The sequence below is a fragment of the Phytophthora ramorum genome (genome assembly GCF_020800215.1).
Source record: "Phytophthora ramorum isolate Pr-102 chromosome Unknown Phyram_PR-102_s0009, whole genome shotgun sequence".
Lineage (NCBI taxonomy): Eukaryota > Oomycota > Peronosporomycetes > Peronosporales > Peronosporaceae > Phytophthora > Phytophthora ramorum.
Genome location: NW_027150655.1, coordinates 1,357,777 through 1,383,782, shown reverse-complemented (window position 1 = coordinate 1,383,782; position 26,006 = coordinate 1,357,777). Strand labels below are relative to the sequence as shown.

The 26,006-nt window shown below is 57.8% G+C and overlaps 16 protein-coding genes across 16 annotated transcripts; 8 read left to right on the top strand and 8 right to left on the bottom strand.

Annotated features, from left to right (window-relative positions):
* Positions 1-1,583: 1,583 nt before the first annotated feature.
* Positions 1,584-1,874, bottom strand: KRP23_10120 (uncharacterized protein; the record flags this gene model as incomplete). Its single annotated transcript, XM_067895762.1, has 1 exon — positions 1,584-1,874. The coding sequence occupies one exon, from the start codon at positions 1,872-1,874 to the stop codon at positions 1,584-1,586; it is 291 nt and encodes a 96-aa protein (XP_067741950.1).
* A 1,211-nt stretch (positions 1,875-3,085) lies between these two features.
* Positions 3,086-4,598, top strand: KRP23_10119 (putative NADH dehydrogenase; the record flags this gene model as incomplete). Its single annotated transcript, XM_067895761.1, has 2 exons — positions 3,086-3,334; positions 3,405-4,598. The coding sequence occupies 2 exons, from the start codon at positions 3,086-3,088 to the stop codon at positions 4,596-4,598; spliced, it is 1,443 nt and encodes a 480-aa protein (XP_067741949.1).
* Positions 4,599-6,403: 1,805 nt separating this feature from the next.
* On the top strand, positions 6,404-8,101 carry KRP23_10118 (Manganese lipoxygenase; the record flags this gene model as incomplete). Its single annotated transcript, XM_067895760.1, has 1 exon — positions 6,404-8,101. One exon carries the CDS (start codon positions 6,404-6,406, stop codon positions 8,099-8,101), a length of 1,698 nt encoding a protein of 565 aa, XP_067741948.1.
* Positions 8,102-8,672: 571 nt separating this feature from the next.
* On the top strand, positions 8,673-10,073 carry KRP23_10117 (uncharacterized protein; the record flags this gene model as incomplete). The annotated part of the gene is made up of 1 exon (XM_067895759.1): positions 8,673-10,073. The coding sequence occupies one exon, from the start codon at positions 8,673-8,675 to the stop codon at positions 10,071-10,073; it is 1,401 nt and encodes a 466-aa protein (XP_067741947.1).
* Positions 10,074-10,145: 72 nt separating this feature from the next.
* On the bottom strand, positions 10,146-11,743 carry KRP23_10116 (putative NADH dehydrogenase; the record flags this gene model as incomplete). Its single annotated transcript, XM_067895757.1, has 2 exons — positions 10,146-11,330; positions 11,396-11,743. The coding sequence occupies 2 exons, from the start codon at positions 11,741-11,743 to the stop codon at positions 10,146-10,148; spliced, it is 1,533 nt and encodes a 510-aa protein (XP_067741946.1).
* Positions 11,744-12,373: 630 nt separating this feature from the next.
* KRP23_10115 (40S ribosomal protein S7) lies at positions 12,374-13,085 on the top strand (the record flags this gene model as incomplete). Its single annotated transcript, XM_067895756.1, has 2 exons — positions 12,374-12,757; positions 12,897-13,085. The coding sequence occupies 2 exons, from the start codon at positions 12,374-12,376 to the stop codon at positions 13,083-13,085; spliced, it is 573 nt and encodes a 190-aa protein (XP_067741945.1).
* A 258-nt stretch (positions 13,086-13,343) lies between these two features.
* KRP23_10114 (uncharacterized protein) lies at positions 13,344-13,736 on the bottom strand (the record flags this gene model as incomplete). Its single annotated transcript, XM_067895755.1, has 2 exons — positions 13,344-13,451; positions 13,527-13,736. The coding sequence occupies 2 exons, from the start codon at positions 13,734-13,736 to the stop codon at positions 13,344-13,346; spliced, it is 318 nt and encodes a 105-aa protein (XP_067741944.1).
* A 255-nt stretch (positions 13,737-13,991) lies between these two features.
* KRP23_10113 (Lipoyl synthase, mitochondrial) lies at positions 13,992-15,140 on the top strand (the record flags this gene model as incomplete). Its single annotated transcript, XM_067895754.1, has 1 exon — positions 13,992-15,140. The coding sequence occupies one exon, from the start codon at positions 13,992-13,994 to the stop codon at positions 15,138-15,140; it is 1,149 nt and encodes a 382-aa protein (XP_067741943.1).
* A 128-nt stretch (positions 15,141-15,268) lies between these two features.
* Positions 15,269-16,096, bottom strand: KRP23_10112 (Exosome complex component RRP41-like; the record flags this gene model as incomplete). Its single annotated transcript, XM_067895753.1, has 2 exons — positions 15,269-15,499; positions 15,569-16,096. The coding sequence occupies 2 exons, from the start codon at positions 16,094-16,096 to the stop codon at positions 15,269-15,271; spliced, it is 759 nt and encodes a 252-aa protein (XP_067741942.1).
* Positions 16,097-16,245: 149 nt separating this feature from the next.
* Positions 16,246-18,167, top strand: KRP23_10111 (Signal recognition particle subunit SRP68; the record flags this gene model as incomplete). Its single annotated transcript, XM_067895752.1, has 2 exons — positions 16,246-16,309; positions 16,369-18,167. The coding sequence occupies 2 exons, from the start codon at positions 16,246-16,248 to the stop codon at positions 18,165-18,167; spliced, it is 1,863 nt and encodes a 620-aa protein (XP_067741941.1).
* Positions 18,168-18,293: 126 nt separating this feature from the next.
* Positions 18,294-18,722, bottom strand: KRP23_10110 (uncharacterized protein; the record flags this gene model as incomplete). The annotated part of the gene is made up of 1 exon (XM_067895751.1): positions 18,294-18,722. One exon carries the CDS (start codon positions 18,720-18,722, stop codon positions 18,294-18,296), a length of 429 nt encoding a protein of 142 aa, XP_067741940.1.
* A 144-nt stretch (positions 18,723-18,866) lies between these two features.
* On the top strand, positions 18,867-19,970 carry KRP23_10109 (putative lysophosphatidic acid:oleoyl-CoA acyltransferase; the record flags this gene model as incomplete). The annotated part of the gene is made up of 1 exon (XM_067895750.1): positions 18,867-19,970. One exon carries the CDS (start codon positions 18,867-18,869, stop codon positions 19,968-19,970), a length of 1,104 nt encoding a protein of 367 aa, XP_067741939.1.
* A 221-nt stretch (positions 19,971-20,191) lies between these two features.
* Positions 20,192-21,509, bottom strand: KRP23_10108 (Protein RETARDED ROOT GROWTH-LIKE; the record flags this gene model as incomplete). Its single annotated transcript, XM_067895749.1, has 2 exons — positions 20,192-20,308; positions 20,370-21,509. The coding sequence occupies 2 exons, from the start codon at positions 21,507-21,509 to the stop codon at positions 20,192-20,194; spliced, it is 1,257 nt and encodes a 418-aa protein (XP_067741938.1).
* Positions 21,510-21,716: 207 nt separating this feature from the next.
* On the top strand, positions 21,717-23,639 carry KRP23_10107 (Guanylate-binding protein 4; the record flags this gene model as incomplete). The annotated part of the gene is made up of 1 exon (XM_067895748.1): positions 21,717-23,639. The coding sequence occupies one exon, from the start codon at positions 21,717-21,719 to the stop codon at positions 23,637-23,639; it is 1,923 nt and encodes a 640-aa protein (XP_067741937.1).
* Positions 23,640-23,808: 169 nt separating this feature from the next.
* KRP23_10106 (39S ribosomal protein L41, mitochondrial) lies at positions 23,809-24,134 on the bottom strand (the record flags this gene model as incomplete). The annotated part of the gene is made up of 2 exons (XM_067895746.1): positions 23,809-23,856; positions 23,919-24,134. The coding sequence occupies 2 exons, from the start codon at positions 24,132-24,134 to the stop codon at positions 23,809-23,811; spliced, it is 264 nt and encodes an 87-aa protein (XP_067741936.1).
* Positions 24,135-24,321: 187 nt separating this feature from the next.
* KRP23_10105 (uncharacterized protein) lies at positions 24,322-25,913 on the bottom strand (the record flags this gene model as incomplete). The annotated part of the gene is made up of 3 exons (XM_067895745.1): positions 24,322-24,834; positions 24,902-24,955; positions 25,020-25,913. 3 exons carry the CDS (start codon positions 25,911-25,913, stop codon positions 24,322-24,324), a joined length of 1,461 nt encoding a protein of 486 aa, XP_067741935.1.
* Positions 25,914-26,006: the final 93 nt, after the last annotated feature.

Below are 26,006 nucleotides of genomic sequence, written 5' to 3'. Positions count from 1 at the left end.
AGCTAGGAGAGGTTGTGGAGGTGGGTGATGTGCGTGAGTCTGTTTGATGGGTTTGTGTTGTGGGTAGTGCGTTTTTCTATTTTGTGAAAAATGGTATGTTGCGTTCGGTTGTAAGAGCCCCTATAGCTCAGTGGTAGAGCACCCGCTTAGTAAGCGGAAGGTCGGTAGTTCAATCCTGCCTGGGGGCAAATTGCTTGCAATCGTTTCACGCTCGAGGGTGCTGTTGCGTCCCGTTCGTGCTCGAGGCGTGCTCCTGGCCGTCTTTGCTCTTTTGCGCTTGCTCCGACACTGCTCCGGCACTGCTCCACCCCACCCCCTATTGCTCGCACGTGGACCCTCATGCCACCCCCCAGAGCCACAACCCCTACGACTCCCTCCCCACTGGATCTGTCCGTTTAGTGGCACTTGTATCGGATGTCAGACCGGACGAGCTGCCACCTGAGACGCTCAACCCGTCATTCAGTCGGCCGCTCAGTCAGTAACTCAGTAACTCTGCTTTGGCTTCTCAGTGCTTTGGCTCGCAGTGTTCTATGATTGATGCAATGATCCGTCTATGTACCGAGGTCGTTGCGAAGTATGTGTGCCAGCCGGCGCTGCATAGCGCATCGGACAACCTATTCACAAAGAGTATCTTGATCCCTGATGAGCGACAGATCGTGTTCGAAAACGCCGAAGGACGAGACTTGGTCTTAACACCGCCGCAGATGACTCGTCCTGATAAAGCTCCGATCAATGGAGATGAAAATTTGGATGACCCTGGTGACTTAGCAGATGAGAACAAGACCCTGGAGCGTTGGGGAGAATTCTTTGATGAGGTATTCCAGGACTACGAATTTGGTGCTGAATACGTTGCGACAAAAACGGATGCTGATGTCAAGAAACAGGGGATGAACAAGCTTGAAAATATTACTGAGTCGGACAGAACTCCGTTTCCCAAAACAAATCAATATGCTTTCCCTTCTGAGACTATGCTTAGCAGGTTTCAAAGCTTGGAGGTAACATTAGCAGAGCTCTCCGGCTGAAATTCTTACAGGTAATTTCACTGCCAACGGTGATTGTATATTCTATCCTTGCTGCTTCATGCGTGCCCGGATCAGCGTGATCTCATTCATCACACCACCATAAAATACACCAGGTCGTCGCTCATCGATGCCTTCTTCAGTGACCGCTCATCACTTATCTCTTCGCCCGTGTGCAGATGACGTTGATGTTATGTAGTTCGTCCTCCATTCGTCGGCCGCACGGTTACTCGTTGGTCAAGTCGCGCGCTCCATCTGGACAGTAGTCAGCCGTCGACCCCAGCTAATACAGCCGAACTGACCCACCTCGTTCGCCCCACTCGAGAGGTTCTTGGCAGTTCGTGCGTGTACGTCCGCCTCCAACTCCTCGGGCGTTGCAAAATGCTCGTGAAGGTCTTCTTGTTAGCGATGATCGGATGAAACAACTATTCCAGGCACCGCACCATCATCAACATCACGTCTCTTCACTTGTGATGGGATTCTTGCGCTGACGGCCTCCGTGGGACCCCGGGGCTGTGCTGCCTGTTCATCGTTGAGCACAAGCGTATTGCACACGACGTAGACCTATTGTAGTTTCTGCAGCCCAAAGAGCGGTACAGTGCGGCGCGTGCGGCTCGTGTAGTACAGGCAGCAGCTCTTGCGACACTGGCGGTGCAGCGCGCATCCAAACATCTTGCCGCACACGAAGCAGCTCGTGCTCTTACTGAACGGCGGTACTGCCACGACACCCGCAGTCACGAGTGCAGCGTCCTGCTGGTTCAGCGCCAGTTCGAACAGCGCCAGCACAGCAGCACAGCAGTAACTGACTATCCTGTCGCCGTGCTGGCCAGCATAAAGCGCGTCCATCCGGTGCATTGCGGCGGCATGAGCGGAAAAGCAAAATTCCCAAACCGGAGAGCCGCCAGGAGGACGCACGTCCTGGAGGCCTCCTGGCGGCTCTTGCTCCCCCTTCTACTGACGCTTGGGTCATTGGTCGTCTGCTTGATGCGCGCCAGCTGCGCGTTGTGTTCCTTGGCTGCGAACGTGCGCTGTACCTTGGCCATATGCTTGGGTCTTCGGGGGGTCTGCAGCCACTGGAAACCTTGCTCTTCGTTGTACATCTAGTCGTAATTAACGACAGTTCAGCATTTCGTACTTAACATACAGTCACATAAAACTTAAGGCCGAAACGAAGGGTTTCGGCCTTTCGCCAGAGGTTTTGGCCAATAGACAGGCTTGGCCTTTGCCAACACTGTTGTTTGGCGTACAACATTATGTTTCGCGCGAGCTTCTCCAAAAACCGTCGAAAGGCATAATTCCCAGCTTCATTTCGTGGGCCGTTGGCGCACGGACACCAAACGCATCGGGCTGATCTCCGTTTGGCTGAGTCTGTGGTGAACCCGTTGGCCCCGGTTGGCGGCGTTGCTGCACTGGTTGCATTCCCCTTGCCGCATTCTGAACATCGCGAAGAAGTGGGACGGGCTGCGCTTACCGCAATGCCAACGGTGGTGTCACTTGCCGCGAACATTTGTTTCATACAAACCCCGGTTAGCGCATGCCAGCTCTTTCTCAACGTGTTTGGGAACCTGTGTCAAAACCGCACCTTAAAACGATAAAAGTCGATCAAGCTATGCATGTGTCCAGGAATGTATTACATGTAAAATAGCTGTCTACTTTTGCTGTTATGTGTGGGTTGACGGCAGAACGCATGTCGCCGAACATGTCCCCACGCTCGAGGCGCCTTGCCTGGCCCACGACTGCAGCGTTTCGGCTTTGTTAGGTTCTCCGGCGGTGAGCATGCATCCACTCGTTCACCCTCGGACCTCGCCTTGCCTCTCTGTGTCTCGCGCCTGCACTTTCGGCGGCCTTCAACTGGTCTTTCTCAGCACCACCATCATTGACCATCAACACGATTGTCGGGGCAACGTCAGATGTTAAACGGCCAATCACGACAAGTGCGTGGCATCATCCAATGCCATGTTCGTGTCTGATGTTGGGTAACAAGACTCCGCTTGGGGGCTCGCGCCCGGTCCCAGTCGTCGTGTTCGTTCACTTTAGATTCTCTTCGACTAGCAACCAATCGCAGGATGTGGGCCCACCAGCTCGCCAACGTGACCAAGACGGCGCGCAGCACCAGCACCGCCTGGTGGAAGCGCGCGTCGTCGTCGCTCGACGTCCGCCTGGATGAAACCAAGAAGCCCGAGAACTTCCAGCTCGTCATCGTGGGCACGGGCTGGGCCGGCTACCAAATGTTCACACAGTGCCGCAAGCACCTCGTGGACATTGAGGAGAACGTCGGCCGAGCCGTCGACCTCGTCGTCGTCTCCAAGCGCAACGTACGTCGTCCGTCTCCGCTACTTGGCTGGCAATTGTCGCGCTAACTGGTTGGTGTTGTTGTTGTTGCAGCACTTCCTGTACACGCCACTGCTGGCCAGTACGACGGTGGGCACGCTGGAGTTCCGCTCCATCATTGAGCCGCTGCGGGACAGCATGTTCAGCCACGAGAGCGACTTCCACTTGGCTGATGTGAAGAACATCGACCCGGAGAGCAAACTGCTCAAGGTGGAGTCGGCTATCAGCGACCAGAGTCGTCACCGCAAGTACGACATCAAGTACGACGCTCTCGTGCTGGCCTGTGGGTCCCGACCGCTGACCTTCGGCCTGCCCGGCGTGGAAGAGCACGCCTTCTTCCTCAAGGAGATCCACCACGCCCAGAAGATCCGCAACCGCATCCTGGAGAACTTCGAGGCGGCCACGCAACCTGGTGTGACGGCCGAGGAGAAGAAGCGGCTGCTGCACTTTGTTGTCGTGGGTGGGGGCCCCACGGGCATCGAGTTCTGCGCCGAGTTGTACGATTTGGTGCTGCAGGACCTGGTGCACATGTACCCACAGACGTCCAAGCACTTGGGCGTGACGCTGCTCGACTCGGGTGAAATTCTGAACGGCTTCGACAAGCACCTGCGCGCGGTGGCGCTGCGCAAGATCCAGAAGCGAAGCACGATGAAGATCATAAAGAAGAACTGCGTTGAAGTCACGGCTGAAGGTGTTACGGTCGAGGGCGGCGAGAAGATCCCGTCTGGACTTGTCGTGTGGACTGCCGGTGTCGGCCCGAACGAGCTCACCAAGTCTCTGACGGTGCTGGAGAAGAGCAAGCGTGGCAACATCCTGACCAACCAGTACTGCCAGGTGCTTGGCGCCGCGGAGGTGGAAGAGAAGGCCCCGTGGGGAATGCCGCGCCGCTCGAACGTCTTCTCCATTGGCGACTGCGCCGAGATTCTGGACTACCCGCTGCCGGCGACGGCCCAGAAGGCGCAGTCTCAGGCTAACTACCTCACTTCGCTGCTTCGTGGCAAGAACCCGGCGCCGGCGAGGCCGTACGCTTTCCAGAGCAAGGGCATGATGGCCTATCTAGGCTCGTACGAAGGCCTTTTCGAGGCTCGCCCCCGCGACGACGATAGAATCACGCTCAGCGGCTGGAAGGCCTGGTTCCTGTGGCGTAGCGCGTACTTGACCAAGCTGGGAAGCTGGCGACTCCGTATGCAGGTGCCGCTGGACTGGCTGAAGGCGATCCTTGTCGGCCGTGATGTGTCAAAGTTTTAGACGGACGAGCACAGCTCAACATGCTAAATAAACTCCCTTTACGACGGTTGCTTCGTGTGCGATGATGCGGGTGCCTTGTGGCAAGCCATGCACGCATTGCTCCAACTTCCAGCGCTTCTGCGTCGTCCGTGTTGGATGGTGCTCAAGCCAGAGGATTTGACGCGTCTCTGCATGACGAAGCACCAAGATCTTCCTGAGGATCACCACGACGATCTGCCTCGCGAGCAAATATCCTGCATCTATGACGGCGGGTCTTTGTGTTACCGGCACAGGTTTCTGCTCCGGAAGCTGCTGCTGAACAAGTTGTGGGGCCAAGTGGCGTGTCAGTTCCATGCATGGCGATCGTTTTGCACTCGCTCGTCTGTTCTTCTCGGTCGGTTAACCGCTATAGAGCAACGACACCGTCGATGGCGCGCCTTCACTCGATGGAGGCGTATCGTTCGTTCTCAGCAACTTGGTGAGCAAGCTGAAGCCGTCCTCATTGTGCGTCGCAGCCACCAAGCAGCAAAGGTAGGACTAACGTTACATCTGGATCGGACTTCCATCTCTTTTGCCTAAGTTGCTCGATTTGTTGCTCCAGAAACTAGCGCGGATGGTAGCGAAGCACGACAAGCAGCTTTTGGTGTCGGTGTGGGTGGATTGGCGCTCTTGGCACCGCAGAGAGCGATGCACGCTCTTCCAACGAGGAGCTCACGTTCAGAACCGAAGGCGATTTCAGCGATGGAAAGCACTTGTAAGCCAAGCAAAAGCTCTTCATCAACACCGAGAAGAATTAGCTCGAGAGATGTTATATGATGTTATCAACTTGGCGTTTGCTATGGCCGAGGCTCGCAGTGTTGTTGCGGTGAACACGGCGAACAAGCGACGACTCGTTGATGGTCTTACGAAATCCCTCCATGGCGTACACCAAATTCATCAGCGGCAGGAGCTGGCGAGAAGGTGGAGTCATTGGCACTGGGTTAGCACGCAGCATTCACAACGTAAGGCATCACCAACACCTTCAACCAGGACGGAAAAGAGATTGAAGAATTGGCCTGAGCGACACCCGCATCGAATCGCAAGGCAGTACCAGAACGAAACCTTGACACGCGCCAAAGCAAGAAGGCTGCCGCGACCAGCGTGGAGGTAGTCGAGCAAGTGGTGCGCACCTTTTACCGATGATCGTTCCTGCATGGCATGCCACCGAAAAGCTTATTATCGTTAGCGTCGTCTCATTGAGGAGCCACTCAAGGTCTACTAACTTGTTACCAACAGCTCGAGTCATTTTTCGCTGTGAAAAGTTGAACGGCATTCAGAGATGACGCGAGTGTAAAGTGTCAACAAGTCCCACGAGCACGCAAAGTATTATACATGATTTCTTCTTGTAAATCCTCCGCATTGATCAGGAAAATCTGTGTAGGTGATATCGTTTAGGTGTCAATCAGTTCAAAGACCCCCCACTAGCGAGTCCGATCCTGCTGCAGCCTGCAGGATTCCTTCACAAGCATGTGACGTGGTCCAGTCAGATAGAGTTGACCACGACAGTGATACTGCAATCCGTGTCGGCCTTCGCCAAGGTAAGCCTGACAGTGCTCCTTGGACGGCAATAGAGCTCAATTTGTTCACGGACGACATGGCAACACGTAGATTCAAGTGGCCACATGAACGAAGGCTCTACGGGATCGCCAACACCGTCCGAACTAATAACTCTGATGGCATTCACTAGCACCTGAGTGAACTGCAATACACTTCATTCTTTAATTTGCCGCCGACCGACTACCCGAGCGCTTCTGTTCCAGTCCTCCGTTCATTCGACCAACACCACGATGAAGGCCGCTCTTACGACGCTGTTCCTCGCGTTGGTCTCCATTCCGCCATCAACTGTCTCGGGACTGAGTATCCCATCGAGTGACGACACGGAGCGTGCTGCTACCGTCAACGCCACCTCGTACGAGATCGCCAACGTCGAGCGGCAGTTCCTCGTGGGGGACACGTACTACCCGCTCAACCCGGGGCCCTCCATGACGATTCCGTCACTGTACTACACGACGCTGATCTCGCAAGTGGCGACACTGTCTTCGCTGGAAAACCCGAACGCCACGTCGATCGAGGCCACGTTGCAAGCGTTGGGGCCGTACAAGTCTCTGGAGAGCTTCAAGGCCGGCTATAGCGTCCTCGAGAGTGCTGGACTGATCGACACCCCGCAAGCTTTCGATAACAGCGACGAAAACTTCGGTGCCCTGCGCTTAGGCATCCGCGGCTACCAGATCAAGCTTGTGAACGTGAGTGAGTGGTCGGACCCTCTCGACAGTCTGACGGACTCGCTGGTGCTCGAGCAGTGCAACGACGACACCATCGACGCTGCCGTCTCGAACCACAAGGTGTTCGTGCAGGACTTCTCGGCCATGGGGCAGTACACGGATTCGAGCAAGACCGAGTCCAAGTACGCGCCCAATGTCGTCGGCTTCTTCTGCAACAATGACGACAACGGGCTGTTGCTGCCGCTGGCGATCCAGATCGTGGACACGGGACTCACGTACACGAAAGAGGACTCGGCGGGCGAATGGCAGCTCGCCAAGATGGCACTGGACGCCACGGAGCTCAACTTCCAGCAGATGTTCCACCTGGTGCACACGCACATGGTCTCGATACCGATCCAGGTCGAGATGATGCGCAGCATGTCGGAGGAGCACCCGATCTACGCGCTGCTGAGCTACCATTTCTTCGGCGACATGGCGCTCGAGTATCTCGGTGGCGTGATTCTCTTCTCAGTGGACTCGCCGTACGATCAGTCCATGGCCTTCGGTGCGAGCGGCTCCATGCGCTACATCTACGCCGAGTTCTCGAACACGTCGATGGCAGGCGACTTCGCTGCTGATATCGCGAACAATGGCCTCGAGTACCTGCCGAACCATCGCTACGTCAAGTACGGCGCGACGTACTACTCGATCATCAAGAACTTCGTCACAGCGTACATGAAGGCCTACTACGACTCGGAAGAAGCCATCCAGCACGACTCGGAGTTGCAGACGTGGGCGGGTCGTGCGGCGGTGGTCTGGGGCGTCAACGACTTCCCTTCGGCGTTCACCGGGTACGACGACCTCATCAAACTCGTGACCAACCTCGTGTTCCAGAGCGACGTGAAGCACCACTTCATGAACGGGCGAGTGTCGTGGCACAGCCAAGCTGCTCCGTTCAGCGCACCGGCACTCTACAACGCGCCACTGCCTACCGAGAAGGGTGTGGACGTTGATCCTTTCGACTACGTGATCCCGTCGGACGTGTTCCCATTGCTGTCCTACATGGCTGTGCGGTTCTTCCGTCCGATTCCAGAGACAGAGTCGGTGCTGAGTGCTTACTCAACGTCCCCGTTCTCCGATGAGGCTGTCCTGGAAGACGCCATCGCGCAGTTCCAGCACGACATGGCAGCCATGGAAGACACTGTTAGCACCGCCGAAGCTGCAGAGACGTACCCCGACACGTTTGTCAAGCCTTCGCTTCTGCCATGGTTCTCGTACATTTAGATGTTGACCTGTTCAACATGATCAACCCGTAGTGAAGTCGGACAGCTATTTTGAAGCGAGCGTGTAAATAAAGCGTGTTGTCAAAGACTCGTCGCGACTTGATCGCGAGATGAATGAAGTTGAAACCATTGATAGAGACCTGCACACTGCCTCGATCCTTCATCGAGCAGCATGGGGCGGCCCGACGATGCCGTCGGATTCACTATCGGAGACGTCAAGTTCCAGAAGTGCCGATGAAATCACTCGGCCGACCACGACAGCACGCACTGTCGGGCCTCGAATAGCACAAGCTGCAGGAGCGACTTCAGTTGAAGGCCCGCTCCATCGTGTTCACCAGCGACGGCGGCGATCAACCGGAGAGGTGCAGACTGTCGCCTACTTGGAAATCCAGAATGTCATGGGACTCGTCCAAAAGAAACTCTTCCGAGCGCAAACTTGGCTGGATGCTTTGCACGTGATACGGCTCGTGGCGCGCAATTGTCTCGCTAGTGTGCTGTGTGCCTGGGTGACCGTAGCATTGTACGCGTTTGGTCCTCCCTGGTCACCGTTCATCCCAACGTGGCCGTCGTTAATGTGGTCGGCGCCAGCGTTTACCGAGTCAAATCTGATAAAGACGACTGGTCAATTCGACGCCGTGGTGGGCTTTTACTTCGTGCTGGTCGCGTGCGTATCACACCTGCTCACCAAGTCATTTACCGTGGGCAATCGGTTGTTCACGTTCTCGGCTGGGATGTGGTCTCTAGACCCGAACGCGCCGGGGTTTCGGAGACTCCTCGGACGAAATTTTGTTGCGACAGGAGCGGTGTTGGTAGCTGCAGTAGCCGGCGGTTCCTCGCTCATGGAGCTGCTGCGGTTCTTCGACGTAGATTTCCGCTACTACGGGCGGATACATCTCTATCTCCTCAGCATCCTCAGCTATGCGTACGTCATGTACGCGGAGGTGTTTCTTCGATTCAAGCTCTTGCGAAGAGTACGACTGTCGCTTGTGTTCCTCCCTACAGCTTCAGTCACTCCACTTGATGGAGTTGGCCCCGCACTGCCCTCCCCACCCGTGAAGGTTGCTTCTATCAAGACTAGAAGTGATAAACCCCACCGCGTGGTTGCGTTGAGTGAGCTCATGCGACAGCTACTTCGAGCGCAAGCCCTCCCCTTCGTGACGTTCCACATGGTCTTCCTCTTCCTTCACGTAGCAGCAGCGTTGTCGCTACAGGAGCGGTGGCAAACGATTTTGTTCGCTGGGGCGAGCCAGGTTCTCAAAATCGCGCTACAAGAGGCAGCGAAGAAGTTACAGTTGAGTCACTCAAGGCAGCGTCATTCGGCACGAATGGTGCACACGGTTATGACTGTGCCCACAATCTGCATCGATGCTCCGGTACGCCTCGTATTCATGCAGAAGGGAGTCAATAGCGCATCGCTCGCTTCGAGCTCGTTGGCCATCGTGGTGTTCGAGATCCTCTTCCGGATGACGAAAATTATGTGGTTGCGCTACGTGGTGTCGGCACGCCTCGCAAACTCGCGAATTATGAAGCGTGTGATCCACCGCGTGAATTCACGCCTAGAAGAACGTGACACGGTTCGTGCACGAGCAGAGTACTCGCGGTTTCTCGACTGGAAGAACTACAAACTCCGCCTGCACGCGGCTGAGGTCTATGCCGACATGCATGGGAAATACATCTCAATTGGGCTGGCCGTTGGAATGCTCTACATGCTACGCACCCACCCACGCTTTGACTTGGGCTACATGTCGTCACCAACGCACATTCAGTTGCTGGCAGCAATGGTGCAGCTGACCACGGGACTCGTTGCTGATTTAGTTGCGTGTGCATTCGAAGGGATCCAGGAAGTGCCAATGTACGAAAGCCTGGTCGACGAAGGCACCCCGCTCCTGCGGTATCTGCGTTTGCTCATGAGTGTGCTCACCGCTGTGAACGTCGGAGTTATCGCTCTCTTCGCCATGCAGCCAGAAGATTGACGAGCTGTAACGTACTAGAGATGTCAATATAAATTCGATTGATTGGCCTTGCCATCGACAAGGTGCACAATCCTAAAACCTGGATACATCTCGGCCAACGACGATGGCCTTCAGCCAGTCCAGCGGCACCTGCAATCGCAGTCGCCAGCTTCCTAGCTTCGTCAGATACGCGCTTCGCCATAGGAACCACGCCTGCCACCCGCTCAGCGTGATCTTGTTGTCCTCGCCAGGTCGAGCCTCAAACAAACCCTGGTACGAGCCGATGTACGCCATCATTCCTTTGCTGCGGAACATGTACGGCTTGGCCGGAGCTGTGTTCTTGCCCCGCAGTAGCGCCGTGAGGTAATCAGCTTGGGTTTGAGCTTTTTGTGCCGTCGCGGGTAGCGGGTAGTCCAAGATTTCGGCGCAGTCGCCAATGGAGAAGACGTTCGAGCGGCGGGGCATTCCAAATGGCGCCTCGTTTTCGACCTCCGCAGCACCGAGTACCTGGCAGTACTGGTTGGTCAAGATGTTGCCGCGCTTGCTTTTCTCAAACACCGTAAGCGACTTGGTGAGAGCATTGGGACCCACACCAGCAGTCCAGACTACGAGACCCGCAGGGAGTTTTTCACCCCCCTCGAGCGTCACACCCTCCGCAGTGACTTCGATGCAGTTCTTCTTGATGATCTGCATGCTACTGCGAGATTCGATCTTGCTGAGCGCCACCGTGCGTAGCTGCTTGTCGAAGCCGCTCAAGATCTCGCCCGAGTCTAGCAGCGTGACACCAAGATACTTCGACACGTCCGGGTACATGTGTCGGAGGTCTTGTAGTACCAGGTCGTACAGCTCAGCGCAGAACTCGATACCCGTGGGTCCTCCACCGACGACAACAAAGTGTAGCAGGCGCTCCTTCTCCTCGGGTGTGACACCGGGTTGGGTTGCAACCTCAAAGTTCTCAAGAATGCGGTTGCGGATCTTCTGGGCGTGGTGGATCTCCTTGAGGAAGAAGGCGTGTTCTTCCACGCCGGGCAGTCCGAAGGTCAGCGGTCGAGACCCGCAAGCCAGCACCAGGGTGTCGTATTTGATCGGATACTCTTGACGCGAGCCCAGAGCCGACTTGACGAACAGCTCCTTCTTCTCCGGATCAATCTCCTTCACACTCGCAAGGTGGAAGTGACCTTCGTGTCGGAACATGCCGTCCCGGATCGGCTCCGTAATGGACTGGAACTCTAGCGTACCCACGGTTGTGCTTGCTAGCAGCGGCGTGTACAGGAAGTGCTACAACATCAAAACCGTAGGAGTGAGTGTCTCGCCATGTCGAGTATTAGTACAAAAAGACGTACGTTCCGCATCGAGACAACGACGATGTCGACGTCCCTGCCGCCTACGTTCTTCTCGATATCGGCGAGATACTTGGAGCACTCCGTGAACATTTCGTAGCCGGCCCAGCCCGTGCCTACGATCACGAGTTGGTAGTTGTCGCTCTGCACCGCTTGCAGTCCAGCTGTAGAAGGGGTGATGCTGCTGTCGCCCTGCTTTCCTTCGTTCGTATAGCTGGCCTTGGTCAGCATTGGCCACCGCTTCTGCCAAAGGGCCCGAGGCTTCTCCATCCTGTTCGTGTGCAGCGTCCGTTGGAGGATCTTGCCGTCGGTGATCACTGCAACTCGCAGGACTTGTCGAAGGAGGACCATACTTGGCGAGATTTCGGGTGGAAGTTGCACTCTTGGGGACTGTGTCCGAGATGGCAAAAAAGGTTGTGAGCTGCTCGACTCCAGCACTTCACATTGCGTTGCCGTGACCTACGTATGAAGCCGCTGGGGCTTTACAACAGCAGGCAGCACAAAGAATCCACGACCTGCCGCGCTCGTCAGATTTCCATGTTGAAGTGGTTGAGGATTATGGAGTGGGCGTCACTAGGAACGCAAGCAAATCGCCAAGCGCCATTCCTAGCCGACTTAGTTTATCGTGTTTGTGAACGGAAGGCCATGACACCGTCGCGTACAGCTTTTAGCTCAGAAGACACAGCAGCCACATGGCTCAGAAAATAGCAAGAGTGTTCCTGTGGTGCGGTGCCGGACATGAGCTCACGTCGGACGTGAACTTCAGCATTTTTGTGAGACTTGTCGGCGGTCAAAAATAGGTGCACAATTGTACCCCTCTCGTACCCCAAGGGTAACGCTATGTCCCGATTGGACGAAAGTTCTTCCCCCTCAGATCTGATACTTAGCTTCGATCGACTGGCCAGCAGTCCATGAGCTCCCTGTCAGCACTGGGCCAAAGCACTCGCCGTTTTGCTCAAAGACCTCGACTACTTTCCTACCATGGCTTCCAAGATCGTCAAGCCCGAGGGCCAGACCGCCGATGAGTTCGAGCTGCAGGTGGCTCAGGAGCTCTTCAACCTCGAGCAGTCCGCTGCCGAGATCAAGACCGACCTCAAGGACCTGTACATCACCGCTGCCAAGCAGGTGGACATCTCCTCGGGCCGCAAGGCCATCGTGATCTTCGTGCCGTTCCGTCTGCACGCTTCGTTCAAGAAGATCCAGGCCCGCCTCGTGCGCGAGCTGGAGAAGAAGTTCTCTGGCCGCCACGTCGTCATCATCGCCCAGCGCACCATCCTGGGCAAGGGCTACTCGCGTGCCAACCACGGCGCCGGCCCCCGCCCTCGCTCGCGCACGCTCACCCACGTGCAGGAGCAGATCCTCGATGTACGTTTTCCCTGCGACTCTGTAGCTGTTGGTTGTGCTTTGCCTTGTGGAGAAATTCGGTGATGGCCTCTGGGGAATAGCCGCCCCATGCCGTATGCTCATGCTCTCGGACGTGTTGTGTCATTTGTGAACCTTACAGGACCTCGTGTTCCCCACCGAGATCGTTGGCAAGCGCACGCGCTGCCGTCTGGACGGCTCCAAGCTCCTCAAGGTGCACCTGGACCCCAAGGACCAGGTCAACGTGGAGACCAAGCTCGACACGTTCGCCACCGTGTACAAGAAGCTCACCAACAAGGACGTTGTGTTCGAGTTCCCCGTGCAGGAGTAAGTTCGTGGTTGAGTGTGGGCTCCCTCTGTTTGGGTATACCCCAGGCGAGAGAGCTACCTCCCTCTAGGTAGTTTATTCTTGAGCAAGACGCCTTCAATGCTAGACGAGTAATTCTCCGAATACCACTCCTCTCTGGCACAAAACCTCATTGCGTTCGTCTACATCTCATTGTCAACTGTATGAACCTCCGTGCAACGTGCAATTACATTGCCATGATTTCAGCATTCTCCTGCTATTTGGACGCGCTGCGGAGCGCCGTTATCGTCCATCGTCATCGTCTTCCAAATCCAGTAGCAAGACGTTGAGCGCGTCGATGGTGCCGACGTCCAGCAACCCCAAGCCGCCCACCGACAGAATCCTCGGCACCTACAGCCACAGCAGCACAAAACCATCAGCTCCTCTCTGTCTCTGCAGTTGCAGCAGCCGTCTGCGTCCTCTCACCGTCTCCGTGTATCGCGCCCGGCCGAACGCCTGCTTCTGCTGGTTGGTGATGACGCTCTCCTCGCGTGCCAAGTCGCATACGCTGCGCCGCGTCTCGCCCGGTCGTCCCGGCGACGTCCGTGCGCTTTGTTGCTTCTGCGCTGCCCTCGCTGCCGCTCGCCGCACCTGTCGCGCACTCTGGAACAGCCCGCGTGCAGCTCCTCGGATCATGGCTCAAAACTGCGGTGCCCAGTCAAACAGAGCACGCAATAGGACGCCTCGACAATCTAACAAACGTTTGTTCGTAAAAGCACGTTTGTTATATTTCTGGGAATGCTTATCATCCAATCAGCGAGATTATGATCTCCATTTCAGCGAATCCACAACGTCCATTTGATGGGTATAGACAACCTTGTTTCTGCTTGGCATCGGCGGCATCACCACCTGAACGGCACTTCCGAATAGACAAGCGCTGCCCCATCCGCCATGCATCTCTCTCGTTGCACCCGCGCGGCCACCCCGCACGCAAGGCGCCTTAGCAGTAGCGCCGCCTCCGTGCAGGTGACGCACTCGGAGCGCGGGTCGCGTCTCGCGGCGCTGCGCGAGCGCCTGACCGAGGAGGCGCGTCAGGGCCCGACGTTCGTGGAGCAGGCGCTGTCTCTTGAGGACTTTGCATTTGAACCCGAGGCCACGCCCGGCGCCAAGCCCTCGCGCAAGCCCAACGCGTCCAACCGCAAGCCTAAGTGGCTCAAGGCGCAGCCCACGCAGGGCGCCAACTACGAACGGCTGCGCAAGACCGTTAAGAGCCTCGGGCTCAGCACAGTGTGCGAGGAGGCCAAGTGCCCCAACATCGGCGAGTGCTGGGGCGGAGGCAAGGACGGCATCGCCACGGCCACCATCATGCTCATGGGTGACACGTGCACACGCGGCTGTAGCTTCTGCGCCATCAAGACGAGCAAGAAACCCAAGCCGCTGGACCCCGAGGAACCCGAAAAGGTGGCGGAGGCCATCGCTGCCTGGGGACTCGACTACATCGTCTTCACCAGCGTCGACCGTGATGATTACGAGGATCTGGGAGCTGGACACTTCGCCAAGACTGTCAGCACGCTGCGCGCCAAGCTACCCGAGATCCTCATCGAGTGTCTAACCCCCGACTTCCAGGGCCACGACAACCTCATTGACCAGGTCGCGACGTCGGGACTTGACGTGTTTGCACACAACTTGGAGACTGTGGAGCGGCTGCAGCGCCGTGCGCGCGACTACCGTGCCAACTACAAGCAGTCGCTGCATGTGCTGGAGCGGGCGAAGCTGGCTGCACCTCATCTCGTGACCAAGACGTCGCTGATGCTGGGCGTGGGCGAGCGTAACGAGGATTTGTTCCAGACCCTGCGTGACTTGCGCAACAGCGGCGTGGATGTGGTGACCTTCGGCCAGTACTTGCGCCCGAGCACCAAGCATATGCCCGTCAAGTCGTACGTGACGCCGGAGGCCTTCGCTGAGTGGCAGAAGGTGGCCGAGCAGATGGGCTTCCTGTATGTGGCTAGTGGCCCGATGGTGCGTTCCAGTTACAAGGCTGGTGAGTTCTTTATGAAGAACCTGCTCAAGAACCGCAAGGCGCAGCAGGTCGTCGCCTAGACGTATGCCCAATAGCAAGATGTGAACGTATCGACGAGCGCGAAGAAGCCTGCACAATACATCACTACAACGCATAACTCTATTCACTGTCTGTGATGGGATGTATTATTGCTTTCCTATCTAGAAGTTCAGGACAGCGCCTGCACGAGCGATGCAGTGAGCAGCGTCCTCGTAACACCCGTGCAAGCATCCGTGCATAGATCCACGGCTTCTTGCAGCTGCGTATGGTGAACTTTGCCCGCCTGCAGCATGTATGTAACCCGTCCCATCGACGGCATGTAGGCCAGCGCCATCTTGCCGTCTCCGCGCTGCTCCTCCTCTCTGCTCGGGTCCAGCACCACAGTCGAGTTCACAATACCCTGCTCATCAATAGAAACCAGTCAGAGCCGTGTTCCCCACAGCCACTCCCCAATTACAGCACAACTCACCGCACTAGCAGCCGTGACCACGTCGTACATCTCCACAGCGGCGTCCGCCAGCGCCAGTGACGCGCAGTTGATGGCCGCAGCGAAAACTCCTCCGTCGTCCTCTAGCACTGTCACGAACAGCGATAACACGCACTTGGGCAGCTTGTGCAGCATTACGGCGGGGGCCAGCGCCTCCTCCACGATGGCCGATAGCTCCATCTCGTCCGGGTCCTGGCCGCGCTCGCGCCGGGTCCACTTGTCTGCGAATGGCGCGTACTTGACGTCACACACCAGCTGTCCGTCCTTGCTGAACTCGCGGCGCGCGCGTGTGTCCGTCCGCGGGCCGTAGACGGCACACACCACGCGCGTGCGGCCCAGCTCCACGTACGCGGAGCCAGCGGCGCCGCTCACGGCACCCAGCTGCATGAACGAGCGGCGCATCTCGTCGGAGCTGGCACGCGACTTGTCCAGACGCCCCATTGGCGCGTCATCGTCGGCAGGAGCAGGCAGCGTGGGCTGCGCCGGCAGCAGGTAGTAGCAGTTCTGCATCTCTTTGGGATGACTGGAATGGGCTGCTTCACTGTCGAAAGAGTTCCGTCACTCAAATTTGACACCAATTTGATGCAGACATTAGAAGACACTCTCCGTGGCCCGTCATACAGAGAGGGGGAGACTTGATACCCGGGATACACTCGACGATGGCGAAGGGAGCCAAGGCCGAAGGCGCGCCCGCGCCCAACAGCGAAGTGCTGAGTGTCCCCAGTACGTATTGCACCGCGTATCCTGTCCTTGCAACCGCGTCTAACCTGAGCGTTGTGCAGTCCTGGAGACCGTCAAGGCCGCACAGCTGCAGAACGGCCTGCGCCACCGCGACTTCCAGCGCTACCGCCAGTACTGCACGCGCCGCCTGCGCCGCATCCGCAAGTCGGTCAAATTCACGCACGGCAAGGGCAAGCAGTTCGTGAACAAGAAGGTGGACGCCGAGACGGCCTCAGAGGCGCGGCTGCTGTATCTGCCGCTGTACAATGCCGAGCGCGCGTGGGGCTACGCCATGCAGCTCAAGGAGGACGACAATCTGGACAAGTCGGAGAACGGAGACGACGCCAACTCCCGCATCAAGTTCCACCTGAACGGCCGCCTGCGCAAGGCTGCGGAGTGGAGTCAGCGGCTCGCGGAGATTTGCGCTGTCCGTGCGGACGCGCGCACGAGTCTGGAAGCGGAGGCGTACGCCGCCTATATGGCCGGCAACTTGGCCTTCCACCGCGAGGAACACGTGGCCGCGCTCGAGAAGTTTGGCACGGCACGCCGCATCTACGCGGATCTGTCGCAGGTGGGCACGTCCTCGCAGAAGGAGCTCTTCTCGCGCTCGGCGGACGAGCTGCAGCCGTTTATCCGCTTCTGCGAGCACCGACTAGCGCTGCGAGGACGCACGGCCAGCTCAGCCGAGACGTCGTCGCTGGAGCTGCAGTCGAGTGGGGAGGGCGCTAACAACGCGCTGTTGCAGTCCAAGATTGATCTGGTGCTGCTCGACGCGCGGAAGCAGAAGGTGGCGAACCTGGGATCGGTGGAGTGGAAGCAACAGCAGTTGTCGGTGCCGACGCAGGAGCTGGGTATGTCCGTGGTTCGCACGGACGAACTTGCTGCCAAGCTGGAGGCTGCGCAGGATGACAAGTCTCGCGAGGCACGCTTCCTGGAGCTGCTGAGCGCATACGACGCACTGCTGCAGTCCCTCAAGAATGCTACGCTTAAGCTGGAGCAGCAAGCGAAGAGTGGCAGTGCTCTTGTGCACTCGGACTTGGAGCTGCTGGCTGCTCTCGAGGAGTACGTACGTTTCAAGAAGCTCACGAAGCAGGTGGAGCGCCAGGCTACGGTGTACCGGACGCTCAAGCAGCGCTTCTCGGCGCAGCAGGCTGGCGAGCTCACGCATATTCTAGACATGCTTGTGCAGACTGTTGGGGACATTTTGTCCATTCCCGGTCTCCGCGAACAGGAACAACGTCGTGCTGCCCAGTACAGCGCCTACCACGCGACTTTCCGTGCCTGTCGTGCTGCTACCGTCGCCCAGACTTACCTTCTGCAGCACAAGTTTGCTGAGGCGTTGGCTTTGTACCAGTACGCGTCGGTTTTTCTTAGCGAAGCCGAGGATACTTTGGCTGCGCAGCCTGCGGCAAAGGACGACTTGCTGCAGGAGTTCACGCGTGAGCTGCACGAGGAGCTCGCCGGTGCTGTGAGTCGCACCACGGCCCAGAGCTTCCTGGAGTCGTCGACGCGTTCCGATGCTGTGCAGATCGAGTTGGAGCAGCTTTCGTTGGGCGAGGAACAAGGCGGCAAGAAGAGCAAGAAGGACAAGAAGCGCAAGAAACGCCAGATCAGTGCACTGGTGGATCGCCAGGACAAGTTCGAGGCTGGATCTGTGGAGGGCCACCGCGAGCTGGTGAAGCTGCCGCCCGAGTTCCGCGCCGTGCCGTGCAAGCCGCTGCTGTTTGACGTGGCGTTCAACGAGCTCGAGTTCCCGGATCTGACGGAGCGCACCAAGACAGACGAGGAGAAGGCCGCTGAGGCTGCTGCAGCGGATGGCAATGCCGCCGGTGGTGGCTTCTTCGGCTGGTTCCGCAAGTAAGTAGAGCTGACCGTCGAGCGAGTGGCGGTCATGTGAGAGCTATGAACAGCATCGTACGTAGGTCGACAAGATGAGGTGTTTACAAGCATTTTTCTTTGCAGTTGCTAGTGTCCGTACTCCCTTCGGTCATTCGTCCACTTCGTCCTTGTCGTTGACGATCCGCTGCAGCTCCTGCTCGAAGTCGTGTCGCTCCCTCGCGTCCATTTCCTCGTCCGTGAGCGCGGGCGACACGCGGCCCAGCAGTCGGAACCACAGCGGGAACCAGATAGCAATGTAGGCCAGCCACCGGTGGATCTGGCTGAAATAGTCCGTGGTCTCGTAGAAGACCGTGCAGGCGACGCCCACGAGTCCGAAGATGAGCACGTGGTGGCGGTCCTGCAGCGGCCCGTAGTCCGGGATGTCGTCGCGCTTCCAGGGCGCCACGGGCTCGAACTCCTTGCGGTAGGCGGCCTCCTGGCGCATGAACTCGTCCATGTCTCCATCCGCAGCCTCCTCCACCGGTGGCTTGCCGTTGGGCAGCTCGGCTTTCGGCGTGCGGCCGCCACGTCGAGCCATGGCGTCGGTCGTTGATGGCAACTGATACACTGTGACGTTGTCGTTCCCAATTAGGGTGGAACGGAGCGAGTCGTACCTAATCGAATGCCAACATTTTACCTGAAAGATTGGTCTTTTGCAGAACCTCCACGTCACTAGACGGAGATGGAGAAATACAGTCGGTGGTCGGACCTGACGACGGGCGTCAACCCTTTCGTGCCGCAACGCCGACGCTTCACGTCCGGATGGCCTGTCACCTGCCTGCAGGTGGTCTCTGGCTCGCTGCTGGCGCTCGTGCGCTTCCCGCTGGCGCTCGTGTGCACCGTGGCGCTCGTTCTGGTGAACGTGGTGGTGTCTATTCTGGCCGTGATCCCGTTCTTTGGGCGCCTGCTCAAGCGCGTGACCGAGTGGCTGCTGTGCTCACTCGTTCTGCTGCTCTTTGGTGCCTTCGCGTCGGAAGAAGCGGCCAACACGAGGCGTCTGGGCCTCGCCACGGCCAAGGCAAGCCGCTCCAAGGGCTCGACCCGCGTCGGACCGGGAGACGTGGTGGTGTGCAACTACACGAGCTTCTTGGAGGTCCTGTACCTGGCCAAGCGCTTCTCGCCAGTGTTCGTGTTCGCTACCGAGGGGAAGAGCGACGATGGGGGACTTGTGCACGTCTGCGGACTGTTGGAGGCGCTCTACAGGTCGCTGGCCATGCCCGTGAGCGCTGAACGGGTCAAGCCCACGAGGAAGATCGCGGACGTGGTGCGTCGGGCTGCGGGACCGGTGGTAGTGCTGCCTGAGGGAGCTCGCAGCAATGGCAAGGCTGTATTGAGGTTCATCCCCGTGCTGCAGAACCTGCCAGTGTCCACGCGCCTGCACCTCGTAGCGTTCCGCTACGAGTTCAAGCGCTTCAGTCCCAGCCACACCGCTGGAGGTGCCTGGTCGCATCTCTTCTGGACGGCTTTCCACCTGTACCACACCATGCGTGTGACGGTGCTGAATGCCAAAGACTTAAATTTGAACGATCTGACACCGACCAAGCTACCGAGCAGCAAGAGCAGCAAGAAGCAGGAAGACTCCAAGACGCTGTCCACGGCTCAGGTGGAGAAGCTGCGCTCACTTCTGGCTGCGATGCTGCGCACCAAGGCGGTGGACTTGGGTCCCGAGGACTTTGTGTCTTTCAATACTTACTGGAAGCACGTGAACAGTGGAGGACGCCAGCCGGCGTCGCAGTTCACGGATCGCAAGGCTCCCCACGAGCATGCCCAGTGGGCCAAGAAATAGATGAGCAACCAGCACTGGGGATACAGGAAATACCACGTATGATGGATAGTTGTTGCTAGACGGAGGGTGGTGCAGCACTTCTCCAATGGAAAGTGTTTCTCCGAATTTTGTGTGTCGTTCTCGTTTACCTACATAGCTTTTCATTCTCTTTAGCGCATGTACTTTGAAGTACTTGCTTGAAAGTGAAAGGCCACTGACAAAACTAATTCACTTCTCTCGATCTAAGCCAGCTTCATGAGCAGCTCATAGACACCAATACCGAGCTCGACGGAAATCAAGATGATAATGTACCACTCGAGACGTTCGCCCTTATGGGAATCCAGCACCTCCAAGAAAAACTGCACACAGACACAAATGTCAGTCTCGCACAAATGCATGCAACATATTCTGCCAGCTCACCTTGGTGTTGTGCTGGATCAGTTCGAGCTTGAAGTTAAGGTTCTGGAAACGCTCGTTGAGCTCGAACTCTTCGAGCAGCGACTCCCACATGTTGTGGTATCTTGTCTGACTCCAGGCCGGGTCACCAGGTCTCTTTCGGTCGATCACTCGCAGCTTGCTCACTAGGTCGATAAGCAGTGTGTTGTTGGACGCCACAATCTTGAACAGTCTCTTGGTCTGCTCATTTTCACGGCCGAAAAGCGCGCCTCGAGGGCCCTTCTTCTCTACGTCCGTGTTGAGCCTCTCGAACTCACTCAAAATGGTCTCACATTGGCGCTCGTAGAACTCCAGAGCCACCGTCTGCGAGAGCACGCCGGCAATCACGTGCACATTAATATGGTCGATCTCGCGCACCAACACGTTATTCTCCACCAGCGTACTCCACTTCTGCTGCGCGGGGTCGCCCACGAGCAGCATCTCTTCCTCGTGTCCGCGCATCTCAAACACGTCGCCGCAAAAGCGCGTGGCGTGCTTGATGAGCGTGTTCACGAGCGCCTGGTCGCAGTTGAAGAACACCACCGCCCCATAGTCGAAGTACACCACCCACTTGTCCGTACCACGTCGCGACGTGATTGACTTGCCTCCTGCCCCAACACTAAGCGTCGTGGTGTCTGCACTGGTGTTATTGGTCGAGTTCTGTACTATCGGCGGCGCGACGCCCGTGACGAGCCCCGCATGGCCATTATTTTTATTTCCACTTAGCCTCAGCACGATAGAGTCCTTGTGCAGGTAGTGGGTGACCTTGAATCTGTCCGTGTAGAGCTTCTGGAAGAGGTTGGCGATGTCCATCTTCCGTGCGATGTGAACAGCTCGGATGGGCATGTGCTGGATCCTTTTGGCCATCTGTCGGCTCTGCGCCTTCGCCTCCGCAGCTGCAATGGTGGCATCCACCTCGTCAGCGGTTGGAAGCGGCGGCAGATCCGCGTTCAGGCCCTGCAGCGTCTTCTGAGACTCTGTCGTGAAGCCTTTCCGCTGCGGTCGCTGCTCGTAGACGGACAGGAGACAGGATCCGGACGACGAGGACACTCGTGAAGGAGCGACCGACAATCCGGACGCCCCACGGGCTACACAACGCACCCCCACGCGTCGCAACAGGAGCATCTCGACCGGGTGGATAGCACTTGATGGATGTAGCAGTGCCCTGTGGCTGAGCTGAGGCGTGATACTTATTTATGTAGTCCATAGTAAATATGTGTGCAAATAAATGAGTGCAATAAGGTAGATGCATTCTGGCCAATCCACCTGATACAGTAAGTCATTCCGCACTTGATCACCTTTTCCTGCGTCTTATTCGCAAGTAGTGTAGCCATGTCGACGGAACAAGCCATGCAGGAGTTCCCGGAGCAGCCCGTGCCGCTCATCACGTTCAGCGAGGACGAGGACCAGCTCAAGGTGAACGATGAGGCCGTGGAGCTGCTGCGCCGCATCGACGGCCATGTCGCTGTGGTGGCCATGGCGGGGCTCTACCGCACGGGCAAGAGCTCCATGCTCAACTGGCTGCTGGGCCGCCAGAGCGGCTTCCGCGTGGGTCCCACCATCGAACGCTGCACGCGCGGCATTTGGCTCTGGGGGCAACCGCAGAGACACACGATGGCCAATGGGGAGCACGTCTGGGTGCTCATGCTGGATACGGAGGGCATGGGCGGCCTCGAGGCGTCGCAGCAGTACGACGCGCGCATCTTCTCGCTGGCCACGCTGCTGTGCTCCAAGCTCATCTATAACAGCCAAGGAAGTGTGGACGAGAAGGCCATTGGCGGCTTGAGCTTCATCGCCAACCTGGCCAAGCATATCAAGGTCAGCGCCTCAGCAGGTGAAGGAGGCGGCGGTGACGACGAAGACGTCATGCAGTTCCACAGCTTCTTCCCGTCGTTTCTGTGGGTCGTGAGAGATTTCACGCTCGAGCTGGTGGACGAGGATGGAGACCCAATCACCAGCGAAGACTACCTTGAACGAGCTCTGGCGGACCAGCCACGCACCCCGGCGAACATGGAGCGCAACCGGATCCGAGCCATGATGAAGGACTTCTTCCGTGACCGCGACTGTGTCACGCTCGTGCGTCCGGTGCACGACGAGACCAAGTTGCAGCAGGTGGACGCGATGCCGATTGAAGAACTGCGCCCCGAGTTCCAGGAGCAACTCAGCCACGTTAAGGAGATCGTGTACGGTGACAGTCTGCAGCCCAAGATGCTGCAGGGCAAGCCGCTCAACGGTAGCATGTTTGCCGGCTTGCTGCAGGCGTACGTGGCTGCAATCAACAGTGGCGGCGTGCCTGTCATCACATCTGCGTGGGAAGGTGTGACTGCCAGCGAGTGCCGTAAGGCGATGACCGCCGCTGCCGACGCGTTCAAGAAGAGTCTGAGCGCTCTAGACCTGCCACTGGACGATGAGGACCTCGTTGAGGCGATCAAGGATGCCGAGGAGCAGGCTGTGGCGCAGTACCGTGCTGCTGCCATCGGCGATAGCGCCCCCAAGCTGGAGGCCGATCTACGCAAGCGTATGGACGACGACAAGGCTGCGTGCGCGCGCAACAATGCGGCGCAGAGCAAGGAAATGTGCGACCGCCTGCTGCAGGTGCTGTACGCCGAGCAGATCCAGCCCAAGCTGGCTTCTGCGAGGGACGATGACTCTGGTGGCTTTGCCGACATGCAGCAGTTCTCGCGCGAGTGGCAGGCCTTCCGTGACGCGTACCTGAAGAAGGCGCGCGGAGGTGCCAAGCTCGAGTGTCTGCTGACCTTCTCCGAGGCCAAGTACGGCGAGGCCATGCGGATTCTGCTGAGCCGGCAGGAGGAAGGCTACGAGAAGAAGATCCGGACACTGCAAGGCGACGTGTCCAAGGTGAAGGAGGAGCTCGGCAGCGTTGGCGGCCGCGAACAGATCTACAAGGAGCAGATCGAGCAGATGCAGGTGCAGTCTTCCCAGATCATGTCCGAGAAGGCGCGCTTCGAAGCCGAGTCCGAGGCCCAGCGTGAGCGCATCGCCGACCTGGAGAGCATGCTGCAAGACGAAAGTGCCACGAAGCAGCACGTGGAAATCGAGCGCGAGTCCGCCGACCTGAAGTTCACGAGCGAGTCCAAGAAGCGCGAGGAGGTCAACAGCGAGCTGGCCCGTATGAAGTCTGAGTACGAGCGTGTTGTGCAGGAGAAGGAGCGCCAGGAGATGGAGTTGAACCTGCTGAGTGAGGAGTGCCAGCAGCTGCGTAAGGGCCAAACCTGCGGCTGCACCATCTCTTAAGCCAGTCCCAATGGCCCCTAGTTCTTCTCCCTGATGTGCTGCATGTCCTAGATAACAACCAGCAATTCCACCCACTTGTCTGCCTTCCACAGAGCGTTCCATCGTCTCTAAAATCCGTCGTCTCATTGTCTTAAGAAGTAGTAAAAGAAGAAGCTCCGTCCCTGTGCATCTACTCCGGGCGACGGTTGGGCGTCAGCGTCGACACGTACGGCTTGAGCTGTGAGCATGTTAGACATCGCATTAGACAGAGTACTAAGGGGGCAGCAGGAGACAGCGCACCTTGAAGCCTGTGAGGTCTGGCACCTCGAGCTGTAGCAGCTTGTCCTGGTCCACGACGTAGCGGCCGCGCTTGGCGTGCGTGCCCTCGTTGCGGCAGCCGTTGCCCTTGTAGAAGCGGCGGTTGGCGCGCTTGCTCGTGAGCGGGCGCAGCGAGTGCGAGCGTCCGAACTTGCTCTTGCGCGCGAAGCCCGTGATCAGTCCGTCCAGCAGGCCCATGGTCGATGTCTTGGCGATTGATGTGCGGCTGCCAGTAAATTGGGAGACGGAGTGGTGCACATCATTCACCTATGTCGGTGGATATGCCGGAGAGAAGGTATCCGGTTATAAAGGCTCTCTATATAGTGTTGTTGAAGTGAGACTGACTCATCATGACGACCACGATCGCCTCCACACCTGCCTGTTTTTATCTATTTACCATGGACGACCCGGCGGAGATGAACTGCTTGGCCGCCACCACCCAGTCAATGAGGTCACTTTGGCTTGGACACTGGAACGTCAGCGTCCGGGAGATTTCCATCCGCAGCATGCTGCTGAGCAGTCCGGACGGCGGACTCACCTCACAAATCTCGAAGCTAGGCGTCGCGCTCTTGCCCAGGATCTCGATGCGGCAGTTCGCCAGACACACCGACTGGCTGTTAACGTCCGTCGTCGGCTCGTTCATGGCAATAGCCGCCAGCAGGGCCTCGGTCGACTCGGTGACGGAGCGGGTCGTGTTCTCCTTCAGGTCCAGCAAGTGCAGACAGCCGTCCTGCGTGATAGCACACAGCACGTCCTTCCACGACGAAAAGAGCGAGCCGCTCACTTGGTTCTTCAAAAACCCGCAGCGCACCAGCAGCGGACTCGCGATGGGGGACGGCAGAGTCGAAAAGAGTTCGGCATCCGTGTCTTCAGACGCTGATAACGCTGCTGCGGTATACTGCACGAACAGCAACACACACCAATAAGTGCTTCGCATCACTACTGAGGCAAAGGTATATTCGTACATTCTTCGGTATCCTTCGCACGCTCTGCAAGAGATCTCGTTCGGGGTCAATCCGCTGCAGTTGAACAGCACATTTAGAAGTCGAGCAATAAAATCACACTAACTATTCAGCGTCGTACCTGTGCCGCGGATAGCGGTTCTGTCATAGCGCCCGCCATCTCACCGTACGTGAGCTTCTGCTTGCGAATGTACGTGTCCAGCGCCGTCTGGATTACCGAGGCCCTCCACACCTCCATCGTTTTGTACTGCTGGAAGAGAGCCGACATGCCCGTCACGTACTCCACCCGACACTGCTGCAGCTTCTGTACATTAATGCAGTAGTTCATCTCGGTGAGCCACAAGTCCTCTCTTCTCACCGCCGGGCTCTCCTTCTCACTCTCCATCTCGCTCTCCATGTGTTTAAACAGCGCGTCGTATTTCCCAAAGGCTGTCAGCACGTTCTTCTGCGACTGGAACAGCATCGCGTCCAGCTTGTCTCCCTCCGCCAGCATGACCGCCACCCTCTCCTTGTACGTGGCCGCCATCTCTTCCAGCGGCTTGGCCGTCACTTCGCGCTTCACAACCGTCGTGAGCTGCACCAGCTTCTCCGCTAGCTGCTGCTGTACTTCCCCCACGGCGTGCAGCGCTTTGGACACCGACGACTGCACGTTCAGTTGGTCGTTCCCTCCAGTGCTGTCCGCCGCTGCCGACTGCGCGGTCGGCGCGTCCAGCGCCGAGCGCGTCTGTCTTAGTGCCTCTGCGTACGCCAAGTCGGCATGCAGGCGCAGTGCGAAGAAACGAAGCAGTCGCGCGTTCTCGTCGCCGCCGCGCCGGATCTCGTCCTGGAACTGCCGCCAGTAGCCGCGGTCGCGCGCCTGGAAGCGGTCGATCTGCGCGCTGCGCTGGGATTCGAAGGCGCGCACAGCCGCGCAGCTGTCGCGCTTGAGCTGCCACACGTCCACAGCGGGTGGTTCTGGCGCTGCGGGGTGACCCACAGCGTCGGCCACAGCGGACGAGAGCTCCGTCGACTCCATCGAGGTTGTCGGGTGCGTCGTTAGATCGATTGTGACGATAGTCAACCGCAGCGTTTATGGCCCAATTTACAGCCATATGTAAATAAACTTTCA